This window comes from Pelodiscus sinensis, chromosome 4 (assembly GCF_049634645.1).
Source record: "Pelodiscus sinensis isolate JC-2024 chromosome 4, ASM4963464v1, whole genome shotgun sequence".
NCBI classification, from domain to species: domain Eukaryota; kingdom Metazoa; phylum Chordata; order Testudines; family Trionychidae; genus Pelodiscus; species Pelodiscus sinensis.
Genome location: NC_134714.1, coordinates 99057490 through 99076838, shown reverse-complemented (window position 1 = coordinate 99076838; position 19349 = coordinate 99057490). Strand labels below are relative to the sequence as shown.

Genomic DNA, 19349 nt, shown 5'->3' with positions numbered 1-19349 from the left:
GCCAATGGCTTGCTGGCTCATGTTTTGGGGCCACCGGGTCAGGGGCCCCGGTGGTCAGTGCTGGCTCTGGGCTGGCAGGTTTGGAGCTGGCACAGGCACTGTGGCCAGGGTTTACCCCTTTAATGGCTCTAGGGCTGGGGGAGAAGAGAGTAAGTTTTCCTGGTTGTGCCCACAGTGGCCACCAGGGCTCCCTGGGAAGGCTGGAGGCCCCCTATTTCGAATTAAGTGTCTACACAGCACTTAATTCGAAATAGCTATTTCAAATTTGGTGTTACTCCTTGTAGAATGAGGTTTACCAAATTCGAATGAAGGGCTCTGCTATTTCTAATTAAATTCAAAATAGCAGTTTGCATGTATAGACGCTATTAAAGTTAATTCGAAATAACGGCTGTTATTATTATTTGTATCTTGCTTGCATATTAGGGTATGTCTACATTGTAGACATACCCTAATATGCAAGCAAGATACAAATAAAATAAAGGCAGGGCCACACTTGCTACACATCTCACTGTCAGTAGGAGGGATAGTCTAGTAATTATTAGCGATCACTAAGCTGGAACTTCTGAGGTCCAAGTTTGATTCCCAGCTCAGACATGGCTTCCTTTGTGAACCTGAAAACATGGGTCTTCATCTACCCTTTCCCTTAGGTCTCTATTTTCTAAACTGGTGTGGGAGAATACAATCCCTTAATGACTGTCAGGTGCTGAAATACCGGCAAGCTAGACAGATTGCTTACTTGCGAGCACAATGCATCCACAGGTGTGTAATGAGAGTGGTCCCAAACTCTGTGTTTGTAATGGGATTTTACACAGGACACTCAAAAGGGTGGCATTTCTCCTTTTCCTCTTCAGTGCACCAAGGTAAAGTCCTATCACAATGTGCACCCCACACGTAATCAAGAAACCAGCACATGAAACACTGTCAGATCATTCTTACCTCTCCGTTAATGACAGCAGACTCATGGCTCCTGTCTGATGCAGGGTGAGCAGGAGGCAATGCTATAGGTTTTATAGCAATCAGCTGTACAGATCCAGAAGAGGTGTCAAATGGATCCATGGCGGACTTGGCAATGCTTTCCAAGAGAATGCCTCCCTCTTCTTCATCGCTTAAGGGCACTAAAGCATATTACAGTTATTGAGCACATGGTCTCCATATGCTTGCTGCGGGCTCAGGAAAAAACTAAGTAAACATGGGCAGTAGATTAATACGGATATGCTCAGTACACTAGAGGATAGACCCTGAAGATTTCTGCCCTGGAAGATCTTCAGTTAGATTTTAGCTGGATGAGCAACTGTCTTCTAAGAGATTGTGTCTGGATACACTGCCCCACAAGGGGAGATTGAATTTCACTAATGACATGGAAGGAAAATCAGAAAAAGATTGATATCAAGCCAAATGTAGGAGAATGACAATGGAAGACAAAAAGCACCTCCACCACATCCTTTATACAAAAGAAGACTGTGTGTGTGCGTTTTCAGTGTCACAACATCTATGGAAGTAGAATCCCACATTAGCACTTTTTGTCAATCTGACAAACATAAAACCATTAATTTTAGCAAGGACTGGAAAGACATTTACAACTACAGATACTAGCTGTTAAAATGAAGTACTGCGTTGAGTGTGCAAGTATGCTCAAATAACTGCTAGCTCCCCATAAGAACGCCATGCCATGCTGGGTCAGACCAAAGGTCCATCTAGCCCAGTATCCTGTCTGCTGACAGTGGCCAATGCCAGGTGCCACAGGAGGCGGGAACAGAATACTCATGCGATCCCTCCCATCACCCACCTCCAGAGAAACAGAGGTTAAGGACACCATGCCTACCCATCCTGGATAATAGCCATTGATGGACCTGATCTCCATGAATTTATCTAGCTCTTTCTTGAACCCTGTTAAAGTCCTAGTCTTCCCCACATCCTCTAGCAAGGAGTTCCACAGGTTGACTTTGCACTGAGTGAAGAAAAACTTCCTTTTCTTTGTTTTAAACCTGCTGCCTATTAATTTCATTTGGTGACCCCTAGTTCTTACATTGTGGGAACAAGTAAATCACTTTTCCTTATTCATTTTTTCCACACCAGTCATGATTGTATAGACCTCTATCATATCCCTCCGTAGTCTCCTCTTTTCTAAGCTGAAAAGTCAAAGTCTTTTTAGTCTCTCTTCATATGGGGACCCATTCCAAACCCCTAATCATTTTTGTTGCCCTTTTCTGAACTTTTTCCAATGACAAGATATCTTTTTTCAGATGAGGCAACCACATCTATACACAGTATTCAAGATGCGGGCGTACCATGGTTTGATATAGGGGCAATAAGATGTTTTTTGTTTTATTCTCTAACTCTTTTTTAATGATTCCTAACATTCTATTTGCTTTTCTGACTGCCACAGTACACTGAGTAGATGTTTTCAGAGAACTATCCACTATGGGTACATCTAAACTAAATCCCTCTTTCGAAAGAGGGATGTAAATTAGACATATTGAAATTGCAAATGAAGCCAGGATTTGAATTTCCTGTGTTTCATTTGCATAATCGTGTTACGAAATTCTTTTGAAAAATGTTATTTTGAAAGTGAAACCGCAGTCTAGACGTGGTTCTTTAAAAAATAAAAGCCTTTTTCAAAAAATCCTGTAAACCTCATTTTTTGAGGAGTACAGGATCTTTCAAAAAAGGCTTTTCTTTTTGAAAGAAACACATCTAGACTGCGGTTTCACTTTCAAAATAGCATTTTTCAACACAATTATGCAAATGAAGCACAGGAAATTCAAATCCTTGCTTCATTTGCAATTTCGATATATCTAATTTACATCCCTTTTTCGAAAGACATAGCCAATGACTCCAAGATCTCTCTCTTGAGTAATTGTAGCTAAATGAGTCCCCAGCATATTATATGTATAGTTGGGATTATTTTTTCCAACATGTATTACTTTGCATTTCTCAACATTAAATTTCATTTGCCATTTTGTTGCCCAATCACTTAGTTTGGTAAGATCTTTTTGAAGCTCTTCACAGTCTCCTTTGGTGTTAGCTGTCTTGAGCAGTTTAGTATCATCTGCAAATTTTGCCACCTCACTGTTTACCCCTTTCTCTAGATCATTTATGAATATGTTGACTAGGATGGGTCCCAGGACAGACTCTTGGGGGACACCACTTGTTACCTCTCTCCACTCAGAAAATTTACCATTTATTCCTACCCTTTTGTAGGGCAGGTGGAAAGGGGGAGATAGAACCCGGGCTGGTGCAGTAGGGCAGGGAGAGAAGGGGCCCAGGCTTGCGGGGTTGGGGGAGAAAGGACATGGGCTGGCACGGCAGTGTACAGGGGGAGCAAGGCACGGATGAGGGGAGGGAGAAGGGACCCAGGCTGACATGGTTGCAGCCCGGCTTTCCCCAGTGGCAGGGGAGAGAGCCAGGGTTGCCTAGCCCCCTTTGAGAGGGGGGTTGGCAAGGGCAATGAGCAGGGGGCACAGTGCCCTAGTTCCCTTTTAATCTTTAATCACTGCAAGAATTACAATGCATTACAGGCAGCTCAGCAAGAAATAAATTAGCCCTATTTAAACAACTAAGATAGATACTTGGGCAAAAGTGTTTGATGGAAGTTACATGAAATATGAACTCCCTGTATAATATTATTGACTTTTCTCTATGCAGTCACAGCAGGCTGAGTTGACATCATTTGAACTGTTGAAATACACGGGTTATCTCATGCTGTCATGAAATAATGCCCTTCAGGGTTTGTGAAATTGCTCAAATAAATGGCCTTTATTTTAATCTATCAGGAACTCCTCTCAGACTTGTCCAGAGTGTCGTAAAGCACAATGCTAAGAATTCTGAAGACTCTTATTGGTAAATGGGATGAAAACCTGACTTTTGTGATGCCAATGGCAAAATCCCAACTGGCTTCAATGGGCAAAGAATGTTATGGTAGGAACACTGGATGAACAATAGGAGGCTTACATATCATAAAGCAGAACAGAACAGGAGAACATTTTAAAATAATTATTAAGGCCTGATACCTTTTCTTCCATCTTAGGTATTTTTAATTGCTTAAATCTTGTGAAAGGCATCAGATTACATATCTTTGGAACACGGCGTTTTTAGCTTCATTACTATATACACTGCTGTTTAATCAAAGAACAGTTACAATACAAGTGCTTGCCATGCAAACTTATTACGTGCTGCCGTAACAAGGTGCTTCAATTGTGGCGAGACGGCCCATAGGGGAGAACAATTGATTGGTTAGCTTTTTGGAGGGTGGTTTTGTGACATGGATAGCTAGCTGTATCAAACAACATACGAAAACCAGAGCTTTATTTTATACAGACAACTGAAAGGCAGTCAACATGGTCATGACTGGCACAGAGTTGGACAGTATATAACTAGTAACCATGCTAAAAGATACAAAATCTAGTACTAACTCCCTTACCTTCACCTCAGAGTCATCGTCTGCAATGGGCCAAGAGTCTGAAAACTGAATTTGAACTTTATTTAAACATTGTTGTTAAACAAGTTTTAAACATGGGTTTCCTGGTCATCTGACTGAACCAAACTGTTTTGAAATTGCTTTCAAGAGTTAGTCCCAACCAGGCTCAAATATGGCTTATGTAAATGGCTGTTTTTTAAGCATATGGTGCTTTCTAGAGTGTCCAGACCAATAACGTAAGAAATTTCAAACCTAGCTCAAAGCCCACAACAAACATGGTTCCAGGCCACAATGTCTTTTTCCCCTCACAATCTTTGATTCCAGAACAAAGATGTTTTCAAACACTCCCTGCTTACCACATTGCTTGCAGAGAGCACAAGTGAGCACAACTGTGTCACTGCCATAAAGTATTTCAAAAATATTGGACTTGTTAATTAAGGTCTTGGGAAGGTTAATTAAGGTTTCCTGAAACATGGAAAAAGTCCTGAATCCACACAAACTACTATTGGCTTCAAAGGGGCTCAGCACATCTATTCATCTGTCTGGACAGGCCTCACTGCAAGATCTGGACTTAGAGCGCTTGGTTACCTGTTATTTGGGTGATGGACACATGGAGATCGGGGGGGGGGGGGGCGCAGAACCAGCCCGCGGGAAGCAGGGATGGCCGGGAGGGTGTCAGCAGCAGCGGGGCTGACCAGGAGGAGGCCAGGGGGAGAGAATCGGCCAGTGGGGAGTGGGGTTTGCTGGGAGAGGGTCGGGGGGGGGGGAATGGGACTGGCCAAGGGAGCGAGAGGGGGGAACCAGCCGGCAGGGAGCGAGGCTGGCCGGGAGGAGATCGGGGGGAGCGGGGCTGGCCGAGAAGGGAAGTGGGGGGAGAGAATCGGCCAGTGGGGAGTGGGGCTGGCCCGGGAGCACACAGATCCCAGGGTGCTGCCTGTCCTGCGCACAGTCCCGGCGGAGTGCACAGGTGAGTCTGGCCCCAGAGATTCCATCCCACCCCAGCCCCATCCTCTTCCTCTCTACTGCGTAGTTGCGTACTGCCTGGCTGACAGAAAGTGTGTGCGTGTCTACCAGCCAGGCAGCGTGCAACTACATACTGATACTCATAATAATAAAACTAATTTAATTAGAAAATACTGGACATTCCTATGTCAGGTATTTTCTCAATGTGTTTCCTGGACAGAAATCTCAAATACTGGATTGTCCAGTTCAAAACCAGACACCTGGCAACCCTACTCCCCCCACCTACACCCCACTGCAGTGCAGACCTAGTCTAATAGTAGGACGTACATCTTCAGCACCTAGTGTAGTTGTATGGATAAATTAACTTTAATCAAATGGGATCAGAAACTGAATATTTACCGCACCCTAACTTAATATTTGTGTAGTAAATGTCGTTTTAATCCTGAATGGGGCTTTTTCTGTTGCATTTTTTTTATTGCTGGTGAGTGATAAAATGGCGATGGGACCTATAGATTTTAGCAAACTCGTGTAATTTAGATTGGTGGTGAACTGTAAGCAAGCACTGTGGGCACATTTGTGTTTACTTTTATTTCTTTCCCAGTGAATTCACAGTGTGCTCAAAATCTGATTAAACACAACTCACCACTTCACTATTAGTAAGCAACCAATGGAAGAGCGTATGGAAAACTACAAAACCTTGATGACTATTTCATTTGCATATATACTACATGGTTCAGTACACTCATTTTCTTCTAACGTGTGGTTGGGAGGAGAGAATGAGAGAATTACATGACACGTAAAGAACATTTTGATTGTATTTTAAGCCCAATAGTCATTTAAAAAGGGGACTTAAATTATAATAATACCTGTAAGGGGAGTAACTTGCAACAACCCACATTGCAAAAGCAGTACTTTTCATTTATTGGTTTTAAACAGTTGTACATGAATCAAAAAGCATAGTGATTATTCCTTCCCTCTTTCCAAATTAAAATAAATACTGACTAGTGTAAATTTGTGGGCATTTATCTAAGGGTAATTTTTCCTGGAAGAATGCTCTATTAGGCTACGTCTACACTGCAACATTATTTTGGAATACTGGAGTATCCCGAAATAGCTATCCCCGCATCTTCACAACAAGCTGGTTATTTTGGGCACAATATTCCGACCTCCCTGTAAACCTAATTCCATGAGGAGTAAGGGACATTTCAGAATAGTGGGTTATTTCGAAATTTGGCTCAGTGTAGACAGTGACAAATTATGAAATAAGCTATCTTGAAATAAGACATGCAATTTCCACACACACAAGCACAGAGTCTGAGTGTACAAAACAAACTGTTAATGAAAGAGGGAGAGAAGTTACGTGGCATTAGCTCGGAAAATACCACAAACATAGTTCCTAACCCCCCACGAGTAACCGTCCGAGCACAAATGGATTGAGCAATGTCCTTTGCCCCTCAGGCTCACTACTCCAACAATGTAAGGGTTCCATTCATTTACCCAAACTTTCTCCATACCCCACTTCAAATGCCCCACTTGCAGCTCTGTCCAGTCAGTGCAGACCCTGACACATCACCCTGATGACTCCACTCATTGAGCTTGAGGCCATGCCACCTTTGTGCTGCTCCTGTGGTCTGTTTGTGCCACCTGCCGCCACTCCTACTGGCCACCCGCCAGCCGCTCCGCTGGACGCCTGCCGGTCATTCCTACCAGCAATCTTGCTGGCTGCAATGGGTCTGGCTCCAGGCCAAACCAGTGACTTCAGCTCTTAGTGATTTCAACTCTTTAGCACCACCTAGGCTGGCAAAAGATTCCAGCTTCCACTGGACTAGCAAAAAGACTCCTCGTGGAGTCTGCTTTAGGAATACCGGAGGGGGGGAAAGGCAGGTTGAACCAGTCTTGCAGCTCACACCTGGCAGGTAGGAAGCAAGCTGGCTCAAGCCCTTTCCCCCCAATTCCATTCACTCAACTCTGGAAGGAGGAGGCTTGTTCATCTGAGACCTCTTACAATGATGATGTCTCTCCTGCAAGCACTGATATCCTATTGTACAGTTTCCACCTTTAGGGGTAGCATGATTTGTGACCCCACAACCGCCCAAATTAGTTACAATACATCACATTCCATTCTAACAACCAATCCTCCATCAGCCCTGGCTGAATTGGATTTACATAACCACACCCCAGATTCCTTCCCCATCCCAGCATGAGCTGTATTTACATATAAACAGTTACTTATCTTGCAAGGCTAAACAACTTCAGCTGGCTGCATTTCAAGCAGTCCTTCAGACCTCTGGCTTACATGACTAACTCTCCAGACACTGTTAAGGGCTAACCAGAAAAGAATTAATAGAAAGTACAAGAAAAAACTCCTCGATATATTCAAAAGAGATGGTTCAGAGGTCACCAGAAGCATCAAATTATTCTAATAGTTTCCTGTCAATGTCTCTAAAAAAAGACATTTAAGAAATTGGGAAATGTAGGGGTGTCACCAAAATGAGCTGGAAGCTGAAGAAATGTGCTATGAAGTTTTTAATACAGACTTTGACCTTCAGGAAGCTAGGACTGAGACACAATCAAGAGCCCATCTAGAAGGAACTCCAATAAATCCAATACTCTCCCTGGTTGAGAGGCAAAACATGGGATCCTTATCCTTTTCAAAAGCACCAAAAATTCCAGGATCTCCATATCCCCTGAAATACCCAGGGTATCAGACAGTGTATAGAGCGCAGCAGGAAGTCCATGAGTTCTCCTGAATATTCATGCTCGGATTACAGCACTAAAAATAGCCATGTAGACATTGTGGCTCAGGCTCTGAAGCTGACTCCCTCCCTAATCTTCAGGGCCTGAGCTTCAGCCCAAGCCATAACATATACACAGCTATTTTCAGCACCGTATTGCATGCTCGTGTCTGCCAAGCCAGGCTCTGAGATTCACTGCCGTAGCTGTCATTCACTATGTAGACCAGCAACGGGAAACCTAGGCCAGGGAGTGGGCTGAATGATTATCCTCTCAGTGGGCCACAAGACTGTTATAGCCAAGATGATCTCCTGAGGTAGGAGCACTTCTGCATCTAGAATTTGCAGGATTTGAAGGCCCTGAGACTTCCTGCCATGGGCTGTGTAGAGGCATCCTGAGATGCATCGTCTTCTAGAGCCTTCTCTTCTCAATGTTTGGATTGGATGCAGAGGGAGCACACAGCTCTCAGAGTCCATGTTGTGTGCAATCAGCATGCACCTCACTTCACATGCTCTCATGTGTGTCACTTTAGTAACATTAGTAGGAAAAAACCTACACAGACAGAAACCAACGGAACCTGGCAACCCTGCACTTGGCAAAGGTAAACAAAATGTCTGGTGGGCCACATGCAGAACCCCGATGGGCCACATGCAGCCCACAGGCTGCAGGTTGCCCATCACTGGCATAGACAGCCTTTCAGGGTCCAGGCCAAGAGGCTCAGCTACTGTCCAGGAGTCTGCAGAGGTTCAGGAATGCTGCACTGACATCTGTAGTAGGTCAGAGATTGTGGCACCTAGGCCACTATAATTCTATTATTTGAGGTCTCAGGCATTTCCTTCTTCTGCTGCTGTTCCATTATATATAGAAGCAGGGGCTAAAAAGATCCGGGGAGGGAAGAGGACAGCCGAGCCAGACATGAGCACTCATGCTTGAACCTTGTGAGTCTGAAACCCTGGCTGAAGTGATTTTGCACTTGGGCAACAAAATGGTGCCTTCTCCTCCCTTACTGATGACATTTTAGTGTAGGATCACAGCAATGTTTAGCAGACCTCAACTGTGAGCAACCAGATACTCTCAGCATTGTCACTTAGCTGGAAGCTTCAGTCAGCAGGGCCGCCTTAGCATTTAAGAGGCCTGATGTAGTATTATTACCCTGGTGCCCCTCTGCTCGACTTGGTCTTAGCTACACAACATAAGCTTACATGTCCTCACAGAGATCCCCAAACCCTCTCCCTCATGCAGAATGTGCTGTGCTTGTGCATTCAGCTATGTGGATACAGGCCCTGCCTGAGGAGACTGCAGTGCACGCTGAGTGTGTGGGAGCCAGCCACTCGTACGTGCTGTCTTGGTGGTCAGGGCCAGAATGTGATTGTAAGTGCCCCACAACCCATCGGGCAGCTCCCATTTGGTGGCACAGCCGTGCTGAAGCAGGGTCCCTAGTTGCAGGAACTGGCATTTTGGAAGTAACAACCAAGGAACTCTGGCTTGTTGGTTCCAAAATGCCAATTCCTGCAACTAGATTTCTACCACAAGAGGCTTAAGGCTTGCCTGACACATTCGTGCTATTGGACTCAAACCTTGCTGCCATGTTTCACCTTACCTTATGGAGCCAGAGAACTGGCTTGGAGATTTTGCAGAGTCAGCTCATGTGACTGAGTTTTTGCCTCAATTTAAAACTTAGCCACCGCCTTGCTATAGAGACAGTGAGTTATTGTGCCGCTTGTGCTGGCGGACCTTTGATCTCAGCTGGGTCTTCTACATGTCCAGGTTTTCTCCTCCAGCACTGGATGATCTGTTCTCCAGAGGGGCACCAAAGAGAAGGGGCAAATATGATGAAAAACAGACAGAAGTGGAGAGATGCAGAGGAACCTCATGCTTCTTCAAGTGGAGGTGAGGCAATAGCAAGCTGGGGCTGGACTCTGTTCTCTCAGATGCTCTGCCTGCTAGCAGCACACTGTGATGCTGGAGAGAGACTGGTTCTTTTGAAGGAAAGAGGAGTCTGTGTGCTCGCAAGATGAGGCACTCGTAATGGGGCATGGGGCATCCAATGACCATGAGGGAGAGAGAAAGGTTACATACAGTAGCACATATGGCTTTTTAAGAACACTGCCTCTGCATAATCACACTTGTGGGGTGTGGCCCTGGTGCTGCTAAGCTTCCAGAACTTGCCAGATGTATAGTGCCCATTGGGACCCCCACCCTATGGCACCAGATGTTTGTAGTTCTGTGTGGTCCCCAGCCACACCCAGTTCCTTCTGTTGAGCCCAAGAGAGGAACTGAGAAGCAGGAAAGAAGGCAGGCTGGTAGGGTAATTATTCTGAGGCAGTATTTTCAGAGAACCAGCAACTGATAAACAACCTCTTTCTTCATCAGGATGGACTCTGCATACTACCACTTGTGAGACTTTCATTAGCAATACAACACTCAGGGAAGTGGGATGTCCCTTTTTAGGCGCTGGTCAGAGAGCAGACAGTCTGTGTCCAGAGCTCTCAGTGTTCTCCCTCTGGAACCCAGGCAGCATGACAGAGACAACAAGAGCTGAAATGGATGGGGGAGACAGCAGAGGGAGCAGGCTGGGGTCAGGAGCCTGGATGCATGCTGCAGGAGACCAACTGGGAGTCAAGAAGACACACTAGATGAGGAAATTGGGGGGAGGGAGTAGAAACCTGAATTGGTTGAGCATGGAGTTTGAGACTGTATTGAACAGGAGGAGTCCTGACCAGCACCTGGTGACTAAGCAGTGTGAGTAAGAGCTTAAACTCGGGTAGCTAGCAAATGTGTGTGCCAGGGGGCCGAGAGAACCAATCGAGAGAGAGGGATAAAATCTGAATTGTATATAGATTCCTTGCCTGCTTTCTTTGTGGGGGAGAGAGAAATCAGGAGTTGAGAGACACAGAATGATTTAAACCCAGGCAGGACTACCATGCCTCCAAGTAATTTGGGGCATGGGAGTGGACTGTACAAAGAGAAAAATGGAAGTAAGTAAAAGATAAAAGTGAATCCAGTCATGTTCAGGGTCATTTTTCTTTATTTTGTGGTTTGGTTTGAACTGCTCTGTGTGAATCTATGCCTCCCTTCCCTATTTGCTACTTTTCATTGTGCCCAGAGACTTCTCTGTGTTTTAATTTGGTTTCCTTAGTTGCTCTGTAACATCTAGCAACCAAGTACGCTTTATCTTTTGTTTTGTAATAAAAATCATTTTTTTAAAAATGTGATGATTGGATTCTTGTGTCCTGGAAGGTCTGTCTGTGTGTATCTCCATGCCTCAGACTGAGGGGTCAGCTACCAGAAACTGCAGCTTGTTTTTCTCTTCTTTTTTCAAGCTCTTTTGGGGGAAACAAGTTTGGGGTACTCCTGGAGGTGATTTCTAGTATTCACCCCTGGTTTTTAGGGATCAAAAAGCACTTGCAAGTAGGAATAAGAGATCCTCCGTAAAAGGGCTTTATTCCGGAGGATTGCACCAGTCTAGACGCTCTTTTCCAGCTTTTCCCCAAGCCGGAAAAAAAGCGGCGGCCATGTTTATTTAAATCCCGTGGGGGATATTTAAATCCCCCGCGGATTTCCCTATTCTGACTTGCCTGCTTTGCATGCCTCTTCCGGAGAAGGGGCCAGCCTAGACGTAGCCTATCAGTCTGTGGGGCAGAGGGAGAAAGAAGACTGGCATGAAAGGGAGGGGAAGGATGCTGGTAAACAGCAAGGGGAAAATTGGGCAGACAGGAAGTTCAGAGAGGGGGACGCAAAGAGTCTGCCACGGGGATGAGAAGTTGGAGAGAGAAAAGAGGAGTGGGACACTACAGAAAGAGTAAGTTTTGAAGGAAGGGAAGGAGGGTAGGAACAGGGGCACAAGAGTCCTTGCCTGGCATCTTATTCTGTGCTAATTCTAGTCCTCACAGAGAATGATAAGCTATTATTTCTATGTTGCTCTATTAGCTTAAGTGGCAGGTGATCGAAAGGCTCCAATCCTACTGATGATGTATGTCAGCGTAAGTGTGATGGAATTTCTATTTTTTTAATTTGCTTTTTTAAAATCTAGGAAGTTACACGAAAAGGAAACCTGCACTGTATGCGCACTACGGTTGCAAACACCAAGCACCCTTTCATTATGAAAATGCCAGAATTAAGGTTCTCCTCAAAACAATAAGCTCAGCTCAGCTTGGATGTGAGTACAGGGATTCACTCTCCACTCTTCCAAGCCAGACCTCGTTTCTCTGGTAGAAGGCAGGGAAGTGCTAACATTCCCCTGTCTTCTACAATATTTCTGCCCCAACCAATCTTTCTTGCTCCCTGAAGTGAATTCTCAATGCTTTTTCCTCCCATGTAGATATATAGGCACTTTCTGTTAAGTCTTCTGATCTGTAGGGAATGTCACATTTAGTAGATCAGCTGTGACAAATTAGAGCAAAGGCTATTAAACCTTATTTCCGGTCCCAATAGCTAATTACGTCCAAGAGATTGTAAAGATGAGTTGCTGGATGAAGCTTGAAGACATAGCAATATAAACTATCAACTACAGAGTCTCTGCTGAAGCTTCTGTAATTTCAGTTCCTTCACTCAAGACTTTTTATACATCCCCATTTCATATTTGCTGTTTGTTCACTTGCAGTGCTGAAATACTATAGACATGAATAACAGGTAGGTTCTGAAAGAAGCCAAATAGCATTTATCTATTAAACAAACACTCACTGCTGTTATTTGCCTGTATAGGTGAGTTACAGTCAGTGAGCAAAAGAATCTAAAATGAGTTTGTAACTATGGCAACTAATGAGCCAATCTAATGTGGAGTCCCCAGATCATCATGTGACTAGCAAGGGATTCATTCCAATTTTAAGATGCTGATTTTCAGAGGAAGTGCGCTGCTCCTTTTCCTAACATGGACATTAGGGATGTCAGGCTACAATCATGCCAAATAGGCTGGCACAGTCTAAGGCAAACATCTAAAAGGAAAACAATTCCTTTGTTAAACTGGAAGGCCAAATAGCGGACACCTTATCCATATGCTAATTATCTTGGATAAAGATCAAGTCCTGTAATAAAAAAATGACAACAAACATTACATGCAGAATACAACGGTGTATTGCTTTGCCTTTTTTTAATTGCAAGGGAAATATATCTTTACATTCACATAACCGAAAACTGGCATTGTAGAGCATGACCTTTCCTTCCGAGGGGCTAAGTAGGGAAGAACCGTGGAAAGATTTTCTTCTTCTATATCTGCTTCCCATTGCTCTGTCATAGAGGTGGGCAATCTATGGCCTATGGGGGTTCTACATGTGGTCAGCGAGACATTTTGTTTACCACTGCCTATGCACGGCGTTGCTAGATTCTGCTGGTTTCCATCTGAGTCGTTTTTTTCCTATTGGTATTACTAAAGTGTTCTGCACGTAAAGCCATGGCACATGAAGTGAAGTGCATGCTGACTGCATACCGCATGGACTACACTCTCTTTGCATCCAATCAAAGTGTCGCTAGGGTTCAACTGGCACACCCAACAAATTCTAGGTGCACAAGGATAGTTAGCAAAATTATTCTAGCCCAGCAGTCTGCCATGGTTATGACAATCTTACAGCCCACTGAGATGGAGGAATACTCCCACGCCCCACTCACTAGTCTAGGTGCCCACTGCTGTTCTATCAGAAGGGGAAGATTCCCGCCCCCCCCCCCTTAAAAAAGCACTGTAGGTCTGGGTCCCAAACTATTCAGGGTTGCAGGTTCTGGGTCCCAAACTATTCAGGCTCCCATGCCTGACCTATGAACCCTTTGTGGAGCTGTGTTGTTCGGGTGGCATTAGAGAGCTCTATTAAAAGGATATGCTGATGGGGGAATTATTGTGTACTTCTAAGCTTGCCTCCTGCCTGTGTGCCCACTCCGCACCTCCTCTCCCAGTTGTGCAATCTGGAGACTCCTGAAGTATCCTGCGGGAAGTGCAAGAGATCATCCTCTGAAGAGCGTGGAAGCCTCCTCCATTCATGAAGGGCATGATAGGAGCATTGACAGAGCAGGGGGTATGCTCTGGATCTTCTTCAATAATAGGTAATTCTGATCAACAGAATCATTTTATTTAGGGGGAAATCACATCTTTATGCCCCAAATGCAGACGACCCAAGACACAGTGGAAGTAGTTCAATATCAGCATGGAAGGGCCTGCTAATAAATGATCAAAATTAATTCAAATGGTGTGATTATATTCTGTTATTTTGACAAATAAAATATGTAGAATTTTAAAATATCATGCACAGAATTTTTAAAATTTGGGCTCAGAATTGCCCCAGGAGTGTGCGAGAGGAGGACTTCATTGCCTTTAATGGGGCAATGTACAGGTGCAGGCATCTATTGCAATGGATGTGTACCTGGGTTTACAGACAGCATGCTGAACATGGGCAGGAGAGAGAGAACAGTCTTCTCTGCTTGCAGGCTGAGCACGCCCCCATCCCCTTTGCAGAACTGCCTGTGCTGAACACATGTACCCACAATTGGGGCCAATGAAGAAAACAGGCCTACCTATACTAGAAGGAGAACAGAAAGGAAAGGGGAGGCAGAAAGGCCTCAGACAGCAAAGGGGCAACAGCCCCATTCCAGGCTGCCTCTGAGAAACTGACAGGGAAACAAAAGGAGACTGCAAGCCCTGGAGTTAAAGAGCTGCTACACTCAGTTTAAGCGAAGAGGTCACAGCTGGACCTCCAGAGAAACTGCCCCAAGAGCAGTTGACACTGTGTCAGTACTGGAGCGGGGATGGTATTACTAAAATCACAGCTTTGTGAGTAGAAAATATAAAGAGTATGAGCATGCACTGCACAACTAAGAACTGTGTTTGGTACAAGCACAATACAGTCATTTTAAAAGCTAACACATCAAATGTATCAATTCTGCATGCCCTGTGGAATGCACTGCTACTAAATATACAGAAACTGTAGAAGGAATGAAAAATGCAATGGAGTTTTTCCATGCAGATCATATAGTTTGTCTATTGTTCTATGTACCTGAATATATAGTAGTATATTTTTGTAAAACAGGTGGTATTTTAGCCACACCGTATTTTGTATCGCCCGTAAAGCTTACCACAGGCAGATGTTATGATTGTATGCCATTTACATCATAAGCATCAAAAGATTACACAACTGATTTGGTGAAGTAGGAAGGGTTTGATTTAGTTGGATTGGTCCTGCTTTGGGCAGGGGGCTGGACTTGATAACTCCTGAGGTCTCTTACAGCCCTAGGATTCTATGACTGATTCTATGATTTAGAGATTTGTATTCAGATTTTCTTTTTTGCTTCAGCTTCCCTCTCTGTCCCCCCAATATCTTATACAAAGTAGGAATTATCCTCTTGCACCTGTAACAGAACCTTAGCAGGTTATGTGTATATTAATTCTCCCCCTTTTGGGAAGCAATTATTATATTTCATGCAGAGTCTGGCCTCACAAGGCTATGAACACAGGGCTAAAACTCAAGAGCAATAAGTAAACAAGCAAAAAAGAAAAGGGAATTACAATCTAATGCTTATTAGATATCCCTTATACACTTTAAATCACAAAATTAGCATCATCACAAGGGACTGGCAAACAGTCTAGTGCAGCATCAGATTCTTAGTCCCAGGAAGAGCCATGGCTAAAGCCATTAGCAAAGGAGCAGAAAAAAGGAGGACAATAAGGCTATGTCTAGACTGCAAAGAAAAGTTGGAAAAAGATACACACATTGCAAACTGCAGTCTGCATATCTTTTTCCACTTTTTTTCAGAAGAGGCTTTTCCAAAATTTGGCTCATCTACATGGGGCCACATTTTGGAAAAACCTCCTCTTTCGGAACATCCCTTATTCCTCTTACAATGAGGAATACAGGGATGGTAAAAGAATGCGTCCGCATTTTTGGAAACTGTTCCAAAAAAGCAGACACATCCCTTGGATGTGGCAGAGCTTTTCCGGGATATCTCTGGTATCCCGGAAAAGCTCCTCTGTGTAGACATAGCCTAAAAGAGATTATCAAAGCCTCACACTTTTTGACAAATAAATGTTATCAGATGTGGGCCAGCTGAGAGGTAGCAGCAATTGAAATTAGTGTCCTAGGGCATACACAGAGAAATATCAAACCCCGTCTATCCTATCAAAATATATCAAATAGCACTATGTTTTGTTTCATCAGTAAAACCTTATGAAGGCCCATTAAACTGAGCAAACCTCAAACTGTTCTATGTCAGATTTAGGGGAAGGCATAACACAGAAGAAAAAGAGAAATGATTAATAAAAATAGATGCATGAGGGATTAGTAAGTGGAGGACAAAGGTGGAGGAGAATTTCAACATGGCATGTCTCTGGGTTGGTATCTCTATAGGAATGACTGCAAGCAGAAAGTAGGTCTTTCATCAGGAAATACTTCTCACCATTTCTCTTTCTTCCCTCATCTTTTGTCATTTTCTGCTGTACCGTTACTTTCTGTGGAGAGCTTCTGCCTGAGCTGGGCTTTCCAGATTCGTTGCTGATGACAGAACCATTCTGACTAGGCGACCTGCTGTAAGTAACCATAGCAACAAGGAAGACTGTAAGTTTCATCTCTATAAACCTCCTTTCAAGGTTATTTCATTTGCACAGTTTGCATCATTGGCTTTTCAAGTCTGACTCTGTACACAAAAGAGCTGGGAAATAAGCTGCACAACACAAATACAATGAAAGCAGAGATGCTCTTACAATATTAAAAAAAATACTTTTATGTAAACTCAGTCTTGGAGAGGATTTCCGTGAAATCAGAACGGATTATTTCTCCAGCATGAACCAAAAGGAAAAGAGTGTAAAAGGTAAAAGATGTCATCATTTGTCTGGGGTTTGCTAGGCAGCTTAAAGAAAGCAGAGTTTTTAATGTCAATTATTTAATGAACATGGCTGAACAGATTCATTGCAAACACTTTCCCCCTATTTAGTTTGCAACTGACGTCACAGGTTTCGTCCGATGTGTCTGAAATTGATTGCTTATTCCCAGTTTCTTAATCATGGTACCAGCTCTTTATTTGTGGATCCCAGTTCCTTAAACACCACACTTATTTAAAAATGCATCAATGTAAGATTAGAAGTTTAGAAAATTCATCATATTAAGAACATAAGAACATTTTGTTGCATAAAAAAGCCTCCATCTAAGCTTACTTGATTTATATACAGGCAGTCCCCGGGTTACGTACAAGATAGGGACTATAGGTTTGTTCTTAAGTTGAATTTGTATGTAACCCAGAACTGGCTCCAGATTCAGCCGCTGCTGCTGAAACTGACCAGGGGCTGACTACAGGAAGCCCGAGGCAGAGTTGCTCTGCCCCCAGCTTCCTGGAATCAGCCACTGATCAGTTTCAACAGCGGCTGAATCTGGAGCCTGGTACAGAACAGCTGGGGCGCTGCCGGGTAGGTCCCCCCAGGACCAACCCGGCAGCACCCCAGCTGCTCTACCCTTGGCGTCCACAACAAAAGCCTGGTCTGCTGGGGGGGGGGGGGGGGGGGGGAGCGCACTAGCTGCGCCCCTCCCCCCAGCAGACCAGGGACACCCGGAGCAAAGCTTTGGAGGTGGCGGGGTCACGCGCCTCCAAGCCTTTGCTCCGGAGCAAAGCCGCAGAGGCGCGGGACCCTGCCACCTCCAAAGCTTTGCTCCGGGTGTCCCTGGTCTGCTGGGAGGGGTCCCCAGCAGACCAGGGACACCCCGAGCAAAGCCTTGGAGGCGGGGACCCTGCCGCCTCTGTGGCTTTGCTCCGGGTGTCCCTGGTCTGCTCGGGGTGTCCCTGGTCTGCTGGGAGGGGTCCCCAGCAGACCAGGGACACCCGGAGCAAAGCCGCAGAGGCGGCGGGGTCACGCGCCTCCAAGCCTTTACTCCGGAGCAAAGCCGCAGAGGCGCGGGACCCCGCCGCCTCCAAAGCTTTGCTCCGGGTGTCCCTGGTCTGCTCGGGGTGTCCCTGGTCTGCTGGGAGGGGTCCCCAGCAGATCAGGGACACCCCGAGCAAAGTCGCAGAGGCGGCGGCGTCCCTCGCCTCTGCGGCTTTGCTCCGGAGCAAAGCCTTGGAGGCGCGGGACCCTGCCGCCTCTGCGGCTTTGCTCGGGGTGTCCCTGGTCTGCTGGGGCCCCCCCCAAGCAGACCAGGGACACCCGGAGCAGCTTTTCTCGCCCCGGAGGACGCGGTGGCAGGACCACTGCGCGTCTGGGTGGTCCTGCCGCCCGTGAGTTCCGGGGCGAGAAAAGCCCCGTTCGTAAGTGCGGATCCGACATAAGTCGGATCCGCGTAACTCGGGGACTGCCTGTACATGGATTTTCTAAAGCTACACCAAACAGTAAGGTCTAAGGTTTTAAAGTGCAACTCATTGTGATCTTTGTCAAACTTTGTAATCTGTGTAACTCTCAGATACTTACTGTAAACTGCAACTTTGTAATCTTTGTAACTCTCAGCCACCTTGCTTGTAACTTTCCCTAAGCTGCATTCTCCCCTGGGTGAATGGAGAGAGAGCAAGAGTGTGTTTGAAGAAGACTGGGAACAATGGAGCACATTTCAATGAGTCACCACAGTCTGGGCATGCTCCCTGCTGGATAAAGGGAAGTCTGGGCATGCTCCCTGATGACGAAGTGAATGAGTCACAGGAACCATTCAGACACTATATAAAGAGAAGGAGCACATGTGAGACCCTCTCTTTTTCCTTCCCCAGCTCCTGAGAAGCTCCTCTCCAGTGTCTCTTCTGACCAGCTTCCCTAGCCATAATGAGCAGACCCTCCAGGATCCACATGCCTTGGCTCCTTCTGCAACTCATATGTCTGTGTAAGTGTGTGAGTGCCTGAGGGTAGGAACGAATGGGTGTGAATGAATGAATGAATGGAAGGGTGTGCGCTTGCTTGCTTGTCTGTGTGTGTGTGTGTGAGAGAGAGTTCTGTCTTCTTTAGTTTAAACCTTTGGTGGCTGCTTTCTTCTCTTTAGTTTTACCTAGTGGAAATAAACCCATACAGTGTAACCCTGAGTGGTCTCCAGTGAGAATATTTTTGGGGTAACACGTCCATACTGGGTCAGACCAAAGGTCCATCTAGTCCAGTAACCTGTCTGCCAACAGTGGTGAATTCCAGATGCCCCAGAAGGAGTGAAAAGAACAGGGAATCATCAAGTAATTCCTCTCCTGTCACTCATTCCCACACTCTGACAGAAGCTAGGGACACCATTCGTACCCCATCCTCTCCAATAGCTATTGATGGGCCTAACCTCCATGAATTTATCTAGCTCTCTCTTGAACCCTG

At 45.2% G+C, this 19349-nt stretch overlaps 1 protein-coding gene across 3 annotated transcripts in view; it reads right to left on the bottom strand.

Annotated features, from left to right (window-relative positions):
* The window catches only part of KIAA1549L (KIAA1549 like), a 230017-nt gene that overhangs the window by 51239 nt on the left and 159429 nt on the right, over nucleotides 1–19349 (bottom strand). For all 3 annotated transcript variants that reach the window (XM_075927818.1, XM_075927820.1, XM_075927819.1), the window contains 2 exons: nucleotides 16487–16614; nucleotides 937–1115 (listed from right to left, as the gene is read on the bottom strand). In XM_075927818.1, the coding sequence (XP_075783933.1) occupies nucleotides 937–1115; nucleotides 16487–16614 (307 nt within the window). The remainder of the gene's footprint in view (nucleotides 1–936; nucleotides 1116–16486; nucleotides 16615–19349) is intronic.